The sequence below is a fragment of the Pygocentrus nattereri genome, chromosome 15, assembly GCF_015220715.1.
Source record: "Pygocentrus nattereri isolate fPygNat1 chromosome 15, fPygNat1.pri, whole genome shotgun sequence".
Taxonomy (NCBI): Eukaryota; Metazoa; Chordata; class Actinopteri; order Characiformes; family Serrasalmidae; genus Pygocentrus; species Pygocentrus nattereri.
Window position 1 is genome coordinate 9,077,775 of NC_051225.1, and position 14,945 is coordinate 9,092,719.

The window sequence follows — 14,945 nt, forward strand, 5'->3', positions numbered from 1 at the left end:
GCACTACCCATTGGCACTGAGGCAGTCTGAGGTCAGTATGATTGGCAAAGGCAAGAGGACTCTGGAGGACCATGGTGCCTCATTTAAAACTGGAAATGCAACTCTGATCAACTCTGGGTGTATAACCTGGCAGCTATACCTGAACAGTTGATGCATCACATTCTGATATTTTTTTAAGAAAAGGACCTTGAGATAATCTTGTATAGTCATTAAACAAACCATGAAAAATAACTACGCCTAATTTGACTGGATTTCCATAGAAACCTACTGCCCTCTTTTGGCACCATGTAGTACTGCAGCCACTAATCTAGACGACCATAAAATCTAGAAACATAAAAAAATGCCTTATTTCAAAACACAGAGGTGAAAAAATGCACCAAAACAGTTCATTCCAAATAAATTTATTGGTATGTCTGTCCACTGTACAAAGTAATCCATATGACAAGCATTTACTGACTTCACTCAGGATGGGTAACCAGCAAACATGGAGACCTTCCAACCTGGAGACAAACAGGTATTTGCTGTGGTTAATTCTGCACAGAATAGTGCTACACTGTTCACATTATCACTTCCTTTATTTACTGGTGAACTGTTACTACAGAGCTAGGCTTTCAGTTCAGGCTATAAATGTCAAAACGTGGTCAAACATCTATAGGACAGTGCTAACTTCTCCTAGCACCCCTATAGAATTTTAGTAGTGTGATAGTGCTAATAAACAGCAATTCACAAACAATTTTGGCTCTTCTAGCTTAAATAGATATCTGAAGCTTGTAAAAAGATTCTATGTTTTAACTGACTGCTTGTAATGGACACATGTTACCTAGTATTTAGCAGATTACTGCAATCTTTTTTTGTATTTAGTATTTTTTGTATTTCGTATTTAGCAGATTACTGCAATTTCCCCCTGGGATCAATAAAGGAATCTGAATGTGAATTACAGAGATTCTTTCAGCAAAGAGCACCGGCATAGAGCTACCACTGTTTTCCATTTCGACCAACTGATAAACACATTGATCAGGCAACTGCTCAATCAGTGATGTATCTAGAACGTCCAGAAGGAGTTATGTTTCACACAAAATTGGCCTGACCCATTGTAAATCAAAACATGAGTGATTCTACTTTCAATTCCTATTTATTTGTGGTTCATTTTGACATATCCCAATGCCTCTTTAAATTATTTTTTTTTTATTCAATACTATTTTACCACATTTCACTATTACATGATCTGTTTTACTATTTACTTTCTCTAGTCCAGTATCCACATGATGGAAATTCATTAAAAATGAAACTTCTTTAAGTGTAATTCTGGAATACATACCACAAAGCAGGTGACAGGATTATTCCAGAGCTTTGACGATGGCTTCATTGGCTTCTATGCTGATCTGAACCTCTGCCCTGGAGACCTCATCTGAAGCGCCGACCAACTCTGATTGGGCCTTCTCCAGGTTAGCTTTAGCCGTCTGCAGGAGAAATCATTTCAGAAGACAGATGTTTGGTTTCCACAGGTGTAGCCCAGAACCTGCTTAAATCTTAGTCATTTTTTGCTTGCAGCGCCAGTGTGACAGATAAACCTGACCTTTCCTCATTGCCCTCACATTTCACGTGTGAGTAAGTAACATCCTGCACATTACTTTGCAAACATGGACACAACTGCTCTTTTACATAAACACATACACTCGAGGTCAAGCACAAAATGTTACAAAAAGAGTAGCGCTTGTGTGGGGGTGATGACACCTTTCCAATACTAGAGCAAATTAACATGGCCTCTTTCCTGTGAGAGACATTTGTTATGGTGGCGATTACACAGCTGTAAAGGCCAAACATTGCTGGGAGTTAAAGGTCTCCCAGTGGGGATTTGACACATCTGCTCCACTTCAACAGGGACTGACCTTTCCTTCCTTATTAACCGCAAAGGCCCGCGAGCCCTGCTATCACTAGGAAGAATAGAAAGTCATCCATTTCTATGGAGTGAACTTGACAGTGCACTGCACTCTAGCAGAAAAAGCCTCCTCTGACGGCATAAAGAGATCCATTTAGAATGAGTATGTGTCCTTGCATGGTTATATTAAATAGCACACATTTATGTAGGGAAGGCATTTAACTGGAATCAGATTTTTTGGAGATTTAAAAAGTGGAAATCACAAATCGGCTTAATCGGATTCTGCAAAGACCTCTAAGGTCATGTGTCCTTCTGCAATCGGCGTTATGCGCATATTAGAGAAAACCAGATTAGATCCACTTTCTATGATAGAAATGAATGCCATTTATAAAAATTGTCACAGTCACACCTAGTGGGTCCTCAAACCACCAAAACCTCTTAACTAGCATATTTGTCCAAACTTGCTGGCATGCATGGGACATTTTGGTGAGGATGCCAGTCATATAATGTGTAAGGTAGTGTTAGCGTTCATGTAGCAATGGTTGCATTCCAGCTCCTCAACAACCTCAATTTACAGCAGTGGTTCTCAAACCGGTTGGCAAAACGTACTGACATTAGAATACTGCACTTCACAGCGAAATGCCACTCTTTTGTTTCATAAAGAAAACCAGACATGGTCACAGGCTCAACGCAAAATGATGACATGACTTCAGACGTCTTCAATGTTGACACTAAATGATACTTAGAATGGTCTGAGAATCCCAAAGAATTTTGCAAACTCCACTCAGCTACCTACGAAAAGTACAAACACATCTACACAGGCACTGATATGGGATTTCTGGGCTGATGGATATATATTCGATATTTTTCATGTACATATCTGCTGAAGCCAATGCAGTTACATAAACATTTATCAAATGTAAACATCAAGACTGCATCTATGCACTAAAAAAAATATAATTTATTCCTACAGGGATAGATATAAATAGGGATGCATTAATACTTGTATCAGGTATCAGTACAACATCGTGCTCGTTTACTCGAACTCGTACTCATAAAAACTCACCGTTACCAACAGTCTAATACAAGCTGGGACGTAAGCCGAGCTTATAAATGCACACATAAAAACAAACACAATCACAACTGCTTCCCCAGTATGAGTGGACACACACAGGTCAACAAAATGGAGAGTCATCATTTCCTAACAAACTCCCTCTAACTGACTTTACTCTGTTTGACTGAACACAAACACTCGGATGCACAGCATGTGGTTCTGAAAGAAACAGCTTTATCTGAAACTGTACTTTGACAGAACGGTCTGTAGAAGCTGCGTTTCACATTATAATCTTAGGCTTCGTCTATACACGCTGACCTATACAAATTTAAACTGTGAGTAACCAAAACCAAGACTTCTAAAAGGACACTGAACTACAGCTTAACCAGCCAAATGGAATACTCCCAACAAGACGTGAAACTCAAAACGTGAGCTCTTGGGATGTGATTCCTGCTGTCACTGTGTTAGAGACTGCTGTTGAAAGAGACAAGCGAGGAGCAAAACTATAACTTGCACTTTACGTATAGCTCTACAGAAGCAATTCTGTGGTGAAGAACAAAACCCGGTCTTCTCCACTTCAGTGCTATTTGATCCAAGATAACTAATAAATAGCTAGCTAATACAAATTGTTTAAAATCAGCTAGATTTGTGCTTTAACTTTTAAAGGTACATTGCACTAACACCAGCAACTAGTGGGGTAATTAAGTAGGTTACTCAGAATAGTATCAGATGCTGTATGAGTGAGTACTAAAAAATATTTATTCATTAGAAAAAAACTGGAACCAATGCATCCCTCGAAATGAATGCAAGAGCCTAAACATGACGCTCTTCTGGAGTTAATACATATTGTCACCAAATACTGGTTTGAAATTTCAGGCAAAGCTAAAAATCTGTCTGATGCTGATCATTTATAAGCTATGACTATGATATCATTATGAACCCCTAATCATTTCTGGACCTGTCGGCTGTTTGTGAGGAGTTACTCTACTCTGAAACAAGATTAAAGGTCATGTCAGTTCGCTAATAAAGCTCGAGATCCTTGTCTCATGAATACAGAGGTGCACTCAAAACGCAAAGAAGATCCACCCCCACCTTTGATTCCCTACAAGGATATTGGTGTCAAACGTCCTAGAAATTCTAATAACTAATTAAACTAATTGTTCTGAAAATAGTTCCGACGTTAAACGCTTGTTTGTAGAATTACAACTTCTCATGCTGTTTTTCAGTAAATAACAGGTCTCAACAACAGCCAGTTGCATATAATAACAACATGGTGATGGATGCTTAAGTGCATATGTGGCAAGACACAGGCAGGACTTTTCCCCCTCATTCTCATATCATTATAATCATTTACATTTGTTAAATCATACAACGTTATTAGTTTCTTACTGCAAGGTCCAAGCTTTCCAAAGGAACAGCCTCCTCAGCAAGCAGTTGCACTGAAGAATCGGCATTGACGGTGACTGAACCGCTGCTCACTGTAATACACAATAAATAAATAAGTAAGTAAGTAAGTAAGTACATACACCACAGGTTTATGGAAGGCTCACATATCTTATCAAAAATGGAAAAGCAAATAATGACATGATTCCAGTTGAACCTGCAAACACTTCAGAAATCCATGTGGACCTGCCTGTGCAAGTGAGGATCTGATGAAGCAGTCAAATTCAACTTATTCAGAATGCTATCGCAGCCTTCTGCCTATCTTAAAATGTTTTGAGACGCAGACTCATACCATGCAATTACAAATTTCCAAGCATATCACTGTGTTATGACAAGATGGGTAACTAAACTAAACATCGTGGGCATGTCCTAGACTGCACGATTTGCCTCAAAGTTGACAGAACTCATTAATGGTGTGATTTTCATAAAGCGTCAGTCTCTGAATTCATATTTTACGCTCTAATTCACAATACAGCACGGGCAAGTCCCTGTTCCATGGCTTGGAAAGTGAAAAGTAGGCTCATCTATTGTTAGACGTAATATTTGTGTACTTTCCATTACATTATAAAACACTGTCAACAAAACCTTAAGATGCATCCCCTCAAACATTAGACCTTTATATCAAAGTTAAATAAAAGAGTTGGTGCCATCTCACCGCCATCTGCAACAAACAACAGCAAAATTCATGGTACAGTTTCACTGGTCAATTGTTAAGGAAGTAAAATGTGCAGAACATGAAGGGCACTTCCACCAATGCCTTAAATTCTGCACAATTAAAGATTTAAACGGTCATGCAGAGTGGTCTGGTTTCTACAGACTCCTATTTCTTTACAATGGTCGTGACAGGAATGTGTCTGAAGCATTTAATGTCTTTAAAAGTTAAGTCACAGAAATGACACGAAATGGTCAGGAATACCCGAGACACTGTTTTCACAACAGTTTTAAGAAAAGGTTTTGCCTATTACCTTTCTTCCTATTCATGACTGAGAGGTGCATACAAAGCACTGTAAAACCTAATAGTTCCCATACCATTATAAACATTATACATACAAAGCTCAGAAGACATGTAGGTTCCCAAGTTGTTTTGGATAATAGATAAAATGGTTATATTTGTGTTGGAGAGATCATGTCCCCTGGTACCCATCACCACCATAATGAAGAAATCTGAGTCAGTATGTTTCTGTATTGCACTATTTTGCATCAAGCCACTCTAGATGGAACTGAATTGTGCACTTTTTTTTATTTAAAAAAAAAAAAAAAACATAATACAAATTTTACAAGCTTTGCAAACAGCATGTGATCTGAATAAAGTACAACCATCTTTCTCAAGGATATTTGCAATCATTTGGGAAACTTCTGTATGACTCCAAGAAGGGAAAGTCATCACCAACATTTTGTCCTTTCTGAATGCAGTCAGGACCGTTGGAGCTTGGTATAATGAATGGAGGTTCTGTAGCTACAGCAAGACAGGAGCTCAAAAAAAAAAAGGCTATGAAAACTATGCAACATATAAGCTGAAAGGCTTTGACGGTTCTTTAAACTGCACAAGAAAAGAAACAGCAGAAAATTAACTCACTTTAACCTTAGTAAGCAAAAAAGGTTTGTCAGCTGTAATGTTTACAATTCTGAATGCTTACCTTCAGGGAAAACAAGGCATTTTGAGACCCACTGTTCTGTTTGTCATTTGACCTAGAGCCTACCCCCAAGCTTTTTCTTTCTCATCTGAAAAAGATTACTGCTGCACTCCATAAAACATACAGGAAAAAGAAATCTGAATCTGAGCACTGATGACAGAGGCCGAAATGTTCGCATGGTGTGTGTCTGGCATTTGGCCCTCTACTTAATGGAATAAACAATCTTTGCTAGACTTGTTTGATTTTGTCAGCAGTGTACAGACAAAAAAGCATGGATGCCTGTGCGCTGGATTCATAGAGATGAAACGAATCAAAACGACATGCATCTACGGCCGGACAAAACCTCACCAAAATACTTTGCTGAAGATCCATCCTCACTGAAGACGGTGACCACACCAGGCCGCAGCACTTGCAGTGTGGGGACGTGGGCTGGAAGGATGCCAAAAGCACCGGTCAGCGTGGGGACATCAACCTGTCTTACACTGGCCTCCTTAAAGAACACCTGCAGAGAGCACAGGCATACTGTTAGATGAAACACTAAAAAGGACGTGCATGAGCATCAAAAGCTTAGGTACCTAAATTGTTTGCAAAACGTCAAGGGAATTCAAGGAAAAATGGGCAACTTAATCACTTATGTCTTCTTTAATCACGTATGTACGTTTTCTTTAACCAACCATTGAAATGTAACGTTCACTTCATCCTGAACTCCTACTGCAAGTCAAGGTGAAGCGCTGGCATGACAGCTTAGAAGCTTAAGAGCTAGCTTGCTAAGCTAAATAGCTAACCTCGATTAACCGTTTAACCGTATAATGAGGTTTCGTGAGACTATTCGGAGCCCGAAACAGAAGTAAACGTTCAGAAAAACTAACCTAGCTAATTCAAAATGGAAATTCGGTGTAGACAACATAGTTACCTACGCTACACACGGGGCTCAACTTTAGCAGTAGCACAAGCTAACGGCTAACCAATGCAACGAAGTCCTGCAACTGTTCGCTAGCAACAAGCTAGCTAACAGCTAAAAGCAGCGACAGGGATATATTTAATGCACTGTAACTTCTGCAAGCGTAGTAATAAGATATTATCAATGACTTGCACCTTAAATGTGTAGCAAATAGTGGACGAGTTGCGTGTGGAGCAGGCCGAGTGTCATTACCTCGTTCGGCGAGGCGAAAGTGAAGGACATCTGGGGAGAAGCGCTGGCAGCTTCGGCGTAAAAGCGAACCTGCCGGAGAGCAGGGGCCGCACGGCGAAGGAGGATCCTTGCTGCCATCATTTTTGCCAAAGTCTGTGAGGAAACGGACACTACAGTGCACAAAAATCCAAACCAGGGATCCCCCAACTCGATTCAGTCATTCAGTGCTCGGAGGATAGAAAGGGCATCGGAGCTACCCAAAAGTCTATGCGGGCTGCTTGTGCATCATGGGAAATGTAGTACCCACGCGGAGTAGCTCTCATATTGCCAACAGTATTCAGTCACCCATCCAAATCATTGAAATCAAGTTTTCCAATCACTTCCGTGGCCATGGGTGTATAAAAGCAAGCACGTAGGCCTGCAGACTGCTTCTACAAACATTTGTGGGAGAACGGGTCACTCTCAGGAGCTCAGTAAATCCCAGCGTGGTACTGTGACAGGACGTCATCTGTGCAACAAGTCCAGTCGTGAAATATCCTCACTACTAAATATTCCACAGTCAACTGTCAGTGGTATTATAACAAAGTGGAAGCGATTGGGAATGACAGCAATTCAGCAATTCAGAAGTGGTGACGTAAAGTGACAGCGAGTTCAGCGGATGCTGAGGCGTATAGTGCGCAGAGGTCACCAACTTTCTGCAGAGTCAATCACTACAGACCTCCAAACTTCATGTGGCCTTCAGATTGGCTCAACAACAGCATAGTGGGCTTCGTGGAATGAGTTTCCATGGCCGAGCAGCTGCATCCAAGCCTTACATCACCAAGCGCAATGCAAAGCGTGGAATGCAGTGGTGTAAAGCACCACCACTGGACTCTAGAGCAGTGGAGACTCTGGCGTGATGAATCAAGCTTCTTTATCTGGCAATCCGATGGACCAGTCTGGGTTTAGTGGTTGCCAGGAGAATTGTGCTTGTCTGACTGCACTGTGCCAAGTGTAAAGTTTGGTGGAGGGGGATTATGGTGCAGGGTTGTTTTTCAGGATTTGGGCTCAGCCCCTTAGTTCCAGTGAAAGGAGCTCTTAATGCTTCAGCAGACCAAGAGATTTTGGACAATTTCATGCTCCCAACTTTGTGGGAACATTTTGGGGATGGCCCCTTCCTGTTCCAACATGACTGCGCACCAGTGCACAAAGCAAGGTCCATAAAGACATGGATGAGCAAGTTAGGTGTAGAAGAACTTGACTGGCCTGCACGGAGCCCTGACCTCAACCCGATAGAACACCTTTGGGATGAATTACAGCAGAGACTGCCAGCCAGGCCTTCTCGTCCAACATCAGTGTCTGACCTCACAAATGCTCCTCTAGAAGAATGGTCAAAAATTCCCATGAACACACTCCTACACCTTGTGGAAAGCCTTGCCAGAAGAGTTGAAACTGTTATAGCTGCAAAGGGTGGGCCGACATCATATTAAACCCTATGGATTAAGAATGGGATCTCATTCAAGTTCATATGAGTGTGAAGGCAGACGACCAAATACTTTTGGCAGTAGTCTATTTGCATTATATCCAAACTTTCCTTTATAAATAACAAATATTACATTGAAATTTCTTTCTAAATGTCTGTATAATTCAATCATTAAGATGTAAAACACTTTAGATATAAAATGCAGCGAGTCAGAGTTCACAGTGGTGGCCAGAGAAAGCTATTTACATTAAATGGTTTCGACTGCGATGGACTGGCAACCTGTCCAGGGTGTATCCTGCCTTCCGCCCGATGACCACTGGGATAGGCTCCAGCACCCCCCCCCACCCGACCCTGAGGAAGAAGCGGCTTAGAAAATGGATGAATGGATGGATGGATGGATGGATGGATGGATGGATGGATGGACGGATGGATGGGTTTCGACTGCCATTGTTTTGCCCCCAAAATGCTGTGGCGGAGAGGTACATGCAGAACGTTATAAGACCATTTAGCCATTTTCAACATATGAAAGTTCACTGGTGGTTTTTGAATAGTAAATAAAACGCCTATATCTGCATTATAGACGAGCCAGTACCTGGGCCCTGTTACCACCACTGTAAAGAAATCCGTTTCTATTCAGTGTACCTGTTCACACCCTGGCACCGAATATGAACCGAATTCCCCTTTCAGCAAGCAGGTGCAACGGCTGTACGTGGTCTAGATGGCCACTAGGTGGCGCCTGGACACCGTCAAAGACAGTCGCAGGCAATTAGGATGAACAAAGCGTCCTAAAACCTTACAAAATGTTCTTTTTCTGATAAATGCCTCCATTAAAAACCCTACAAGCTGGGCTGCCTAACGGGAAATAAAACCGTTATAATACATAAAGAATCATTATTATGTATTCTAGTTGATCGTTATAATTAGCTGAAATGAAGTAATACGTTGGCTCTTATGAGCAACTTTGGATGATCTCCTCACCTGACACCAAACAATAAGAGGGTCTGTCAGATTTCTGAGCTCCCCTCATTATTCATTCTGGAAGGAGCCCGGTCTTTGTCTTCCCTTCGCCTTAGCTCACCTTCTACGTCACAGGGTGCTTTCCTCGCTGGGCGGTGGGAGGGAGGGTGTGTCTGACGCGGGGCTTTCATTTCATTCATAAATACATGTAGCTTTTACATTCTCATATCAGCGTGCTGGGAGGACTCTCGCTCGCTTTCGGCGAAGCTTTCTTACATGGATCACATCCGTTAGAATTAGGTAAGCTTGCACAGGCCTGTGTGATCGTTTACTTGCATGCGTCTCGTTTGCTATTCACTCATGCTGAACTGCTGTGGGTTCCTTGCATTGCTTACGGACAGCACGGTCACTTGTCAGCCTCACAGGGGCTCAGCAAAGCGAGCAGCTTCTCCACATTTACCTCTAACCTCTCAAAGAAGGCTTCAGTCCATGCACGCTGTTGTTACACTAGTCCATTTTTCGAACTAGTGACCGAGAAGAGCATGGCATGTTGATGACTTGTGCCTTCTCATCTCCCAGTCTGGGAGAGTTAACTTGCTTGGATTATTGGCTTCTCCCTAGACTTCATCTTCACGTTATGCCATTATATTGCCTCATAACTCACCATCACTCACAAATACTCACAACAACTCTCGGCATCTTTTGACCAGTCTGTGTTGCTTGGAATTTTGTGCTGCTACAGTGCGGATGGGGAATATGCTGGGGAAGCACAGCCAGACGCATGCATTTACAATTTGGCTGACTTTTGAAGAAGAGAGTGATTTACTGCTAACACTGCAAAATAATTTATAGCCGAGTGGGTTTGGTTCCATAAGTTGATCCATTATTTGGGATCTGACACAGCACAGACATAGTCCTGTCTTTCCTTTAAAATGAGGCAGTTGGCATAAAATGAGTGTCCGGATGTCTGAAGTAGATGCCTGGGGTGCACTTGTTTGGGGCATGAAGGGACAGAACTGAAGACTAAAGTAGCAGCTCCCTGTTTCAAGACATTGGTGGGCTTTTCACCTCTAAAGGCTGGTCCGTGGTTGGACCGATAGAATATGTCCAAAGGTTTGTGGACACCTGCTCGTCCTGTGTTTCTTCTAATAGGAAGAAGTTTGTCCTGCGCTTTGCTCCTCTACCGCTCTGCGAAGGCTTTACACTACATGTTAGAACATTGCTAAGAGGATTTGAATGGATTCAGCTGCAAGAGTTTCAGTGAGGCCAGGTACTGATGTTGGATGGGTTCTGGGTCATTCCAGCTCATCCCAAAGATATGGTGGAGTTCCATCACTACATGGAATGCAGAACATGCTCTACAGCCCAGTGCCGGGGGGCTTTACACCTCTCCAGCCCGCACTTGGAAATGGGTATGATGACCTTGTGCAGGCTCTTGTGCAGCTGCTGTCTGTTGGCAATGCTTTTCTGTGGGGATTATGCAAGCAATGTCAGCAATGAGTGCACCATAGAATAGTTGATTTAGCTAATTAGAAGGGGTGTCTCAATACTTTTGGACATTTAGCATAGACAGGGGCTTTTAATATAGTTGTCCAAACTTGCTTTTTCATGTCTTTATCAGGTTTTTGGATCATGTCTAGTTTGTTAACAGTGCACAGAACTACAAAAGTCTGAGGGTACCAGAAAGGGTGTAGGAAGCGATGCTGTAGATGAATCATTGTTCCATAAAGAACCTTTCAACAGTTGGTCCTTTAAGGAAATCTACACTCTTTAAAAAAGATGGTTCTTCAAGCATTATTTAGTAAAGACAATGGTTCTACACTCAAAAAAAACCTTTGCATGATTAAAGAGTTCTTAAGAACGTGCTACAAGTTGTTCTATATAGAACCTTTTTCAAAAGGATTCTAGATAGCACCCAAAAGCATTCTTCTACTGTTATGACGTCAAACTTGTAACAATAGAAGAACTCTTTTGGGTAGCAGCGTAGCGTAAACCTCAAACTCCATGCCGTGGCTTTTAAAAAAAAAACATTGTGCTACATTACCTGGAAATATGATCATACATCATCTAGAATATGATGAAAGTCTTTCATTTCATCAAGTATGTAGTTGGTTTCAGTGTTGCTCCAAAAGTGTTTTGCTGGCAACTTGCGGCAACGCTGCTCGCTTATTTCCAGTACCGTGGTCTGTTTTTGCACATGCACAGTCTGAGAAATCCGAAAGAAATCAGAGTGAGAGTATGCATGCACTGAGAAACCTGATTACTAAGCTAAAATCCAGCTCTTTATCGGATTTTTTATTCAGATTTCTAGACCTTACTCTGATCTGAGAAATCGCAATGTGCTGTTTACATGACCATAACTGCAGAAATCTGGTTATGATCAGATTATTGAGTGCATGTTAGCACACTTATTGAAAGAGGAGAGTCCCACACCAGCCAGATGTCATGTATGTTTGTACTTACATACAGTATTATTTATACAAAGTAAATTAAAATGTTTGCAGTAATACATTGCATGTAAATTATTACTCTTTAATTGCTGAATTACTCAGCATTACTACTGATACAATTGACAGCATAGCAGGTCTAAACTAAGAACTATTTAAGAACTTTATTTTTAAGAGTGTGCTTCAAGAAATATTCTTTTTCCTGGGCTAAATAGCAGGTCCAATAGTTATCTCATGTTGTGTAATTAGATGTAGAGCACTCTGTGTCCACAGGTCATTAAGCTCCAAAAGGGAATGTATTGGCACTCAAATTGCTTTTGTGAGCATCCCTTAAAGAGAGGAAACCCACACCAGTAGGATCTTACAAGTGTACAAATGCACCTAAAATTCAGTGTGTAGGTAGTAAAATGAAATGTTGCGCATAATTTCAAGGTCTGGTAATCTGGTATGCTGTTTGATTAGACAGGGAGCATTTTGCATCTTAAAAAGGTAATAAATGAAGGGACCATCATTTTCTCAGAGCTAGAGAGCCTTCGGATGAAGAGAGATAGAGAAAGAGAGATGGACAGAGTGCTAATGTTGAGCTGTTATGAGGCTCTACGACCAGGTGGGTGGGCAGAGGCTGACTGAGTATGCAGCAGGAACTGAGGGTTTTGCAGCGAGACACACACGCAGAACGCTGCTCAACTTGCGTGCGCACACACACACACACACACACACTGACTTCAGGCATCGTCTCAGCATTGGCGGATAGGGACGGCACACACATTTCTCTGCATGCTGCCTTTTCCCTGTTATATGAGTGGAGCTGCTTGGAAGGTAAGTGTGAGTATGAATGTGAGTGACTGTATGTGTGTGGTAAACAGAAAGAAAGATGGAGAGAGAGTGGGAAACAGAGGTGATATACATGCACATATGTGTATGGGTGTGTGTGTATTTTTGCACAGAGAGAGAGAGAGAGAGAGAGAGAGAGAGAGAGAGAGAGAGAGAGTGAGAGAGAGAGAGAGGTTTATGTGGTTTAGGCAGAAGCTGCAGCAATAATGACATTATCAGAGACGAAGCACATGCTGCTGGGCCTCAGCTTCTGGAAAGCTGGAATCATCACCTCATTATACAGAGAAGAAAGTCAGACTTTAAAGGGATTAGCATGTGTAGCAGAATTTTTAAAGCTGCATTCTGGAGTCAACAGTCCACTTGGGTCTTTTCTTCACTATCCTGTGTTGAGTAGCTTTGCCCAGGCTAAGTTCATTCAGGTCAGAGATAATAAAGGTGACACAGCAATTCTCTGTATACCTCTCATAAGCCTTATATATTAAACATTGTTAATATGATCCCTTACTATGAACTAGTTCAAAAAAACTCAGACACGCTGTGTCATTGATGTAAAGTGCTGCTTTTAAGAAGCATCAAAGCCATTTGGCTGCTAATGGCACCCCCTGTGGACAACTGTCTGCCTGCTAAATGTGAGTGAGTGAGTGAGTGAGTGAGTGAGTGAGTGAGTGAGTGAGTGAGTGAGTTACAAGCAGTGATGGAGTGGGTCTTGTTTTCAACTGAGTATGTTAAGGTCCTGTCACATTTCTCACCATCCACCTGCTCGGCATGCTTGCTGTCTAATAACAAATGTCTCTATAATGTTCCTGCTAGTCTCAAAGTGATAACCGAAAAAGCAAACATACAATTTTTATCCTCTTACCCCAAATGTAAGTGATCAGCCAAAACATGTTTTGTGTCCGAAGTTTGCTTCTTTAGTTTTGGAGCTAAAGCTGACACTAACAAATAATGGATGCTTATTGAGCATTAAATTCTTGTGTAAAACTATGTCTACTTTTTATTTAACCTTAAATAGACTTGCTTACGTGTGTGCGTGTGGCATTCTTTTACCTATAAAAATGAACCAAAGTATGTTCCAAGGCTAATTCCAGGAAGTGGTGAGTTCAATCCCCAGTGATGCCACAGCCATCCGTTATAAAGAGTCCAAAAAAACATAATTGGTCTTGCTAGGATAATATTCCTTCTCTCCCATCATTCAGCATGAGCATAATCAAAGTCTGTCCAGTCTGTGGCCAGCTCGGCAATGCCTTTGGGCAGTTACTTGCAGTCATTTGTAGCGTTTGGCTAAAATAACACAGATAACACATTTTTTCAGCTTGCTCTGACTATGAAGGATGGCTTTTCCCACTTGCAGCTTTACATGCTAGCTGATTAGCTCTTTTTACTGAACAGTGGACAGACATCATGTTGAGCCTTACGAGCTTTCAAAATTTTTTGTCAACCAGTGGACTGTCTCCATATTATAATGTCTCTGGCGTTATGCTAGCTAGCCTGGGTGTTTGTTAGCTGATGCATTGGCAGTTCTCGTCCAAGGATGTGAAACTGCCAAATGATGATGTGTCAGCCGCAGTTTGAAAAGATACGGTGGCTTCTCGTTTGTGTCATAAGAAGCACCAGTCCTCATCCTCATAGCTTGCTAGCATTGTGTGATGGCTTCACCTATGGCAAAACCAGGGAGAACTATTTCATAGCTAAGAACAGCAATACTATTTTTAGCTATGCAACATACTTAACATATGAACATATGAACCCACATATATAGTTTCAGAAGTACAAGCTTTCATCACTTGTTAGCAACATTGGCTTTGTAGCCCCAGTTCAAAACTAAGGAAGCAAACTTCAGACACCAAACATGTCTTGGCTGATTGAGCATGGATTGAGCATGTTTGGGGTAAAGGGAAACTTGATTTTTGGCTGAATCATGGCTGATGATCTGTTACTTTGAGTCATGTTGGAGATTTGCAAACATCTCCACAGTGTTCCTGCTGGCCTTAAAACAGCTGCACGCCTTTCTCAGGGGGACGCACTCGCTGGCCTGGACCATGAGCAATGAGTCTGCCGTCTGGAAAAACCTAACAGAAAGCCCCACAGTAAGTATACATCTTC

At 41.6% G+C, this 14,945-nt stretch overlaps 2 protein-coding genes across 4 annotated transcripts in view; one reads left to right on the plus strand and one right to left on the minus strand.

Moving 5' to 3' along the window:
• Nucleotides 1-385: 385 nt before the first annotated feature.
• On the minus strand, nt 386-7,400 carry atp5f1d (ATP synthase F1 subunit delta). Its single transcript, XM_017701384.2, has 5 exons — nt 7,164-7,400; nt 6,359-6,512; nt 4,323-4,411; nt 1,319-1,460; nt 386-500 (listed from the first exon to the last, which is right to left on the minus strand). Exons 1-4 carry the CDS (start codon nt 7,281-7,283, stop codon nt 1,338-1,340), a joined length of 486 nt encoding a protein of 161 aa, XP_017556873.2. The 5' UTR covers nt 7,284-7,400; the 3' UTR covers nt 386-500; nt 1,319-1,337.
• Nucleotides 7,401-9,728: 2,328 nt separating this feature from the next.
• Nucleotides 9,729-14,945, plus strand: part of cbarpb (CACN subunit beta associated regulatory protein b) — a 35,877-nt gene continuing 30,660 nt past the window's right edge. Inside the window, exons 1-2 of one of the 3 annotated variants that reach the window (XM_017701385.2) lie at nt 9,729-9,861; nt 14,857-14,929. In XM_017701385.2, coding sequence (XP_017556874.1) covers nt 14,882-14,929 — 48 coding nt within the window. In that variant the 5' untranslated portion in view covers nt 9,729-9,861; nt 14,857-14,881. Of the gene's footprint in view, nt 9,862-11,930; nt 12,828-14,816; nt 14,930-14,945 lie in introns of those variants that run through there. The other 2 variants (XM_037545338.1, XM_017701386.2) reach the window with 2 other exon arrangements.

Coding starts and splice junctions, on each gene's coding strand:
- atp5f1d (XM_017701384.2), bottom strand. CDS start 7,283: ATGATGGCAGCAAGGATCCTCCTTCGCCGTGCGGCCCCTGCTCTCCGG. Junction 6,513..7,163: donor CTTTCGCCTCGCCGAACGAG/GTAATGACACTC, acceptor TGCTCTCTGCAG/GTGTTCTTTAAGGAGGCCAG. Junction 1,461..4,322: donor TGGAAAGCTTGGACCTTGCA/GTAAGAAACTAA, acceptor TTTCTCCTGCAG/ACGGCTAAAGCTAACCTGGA.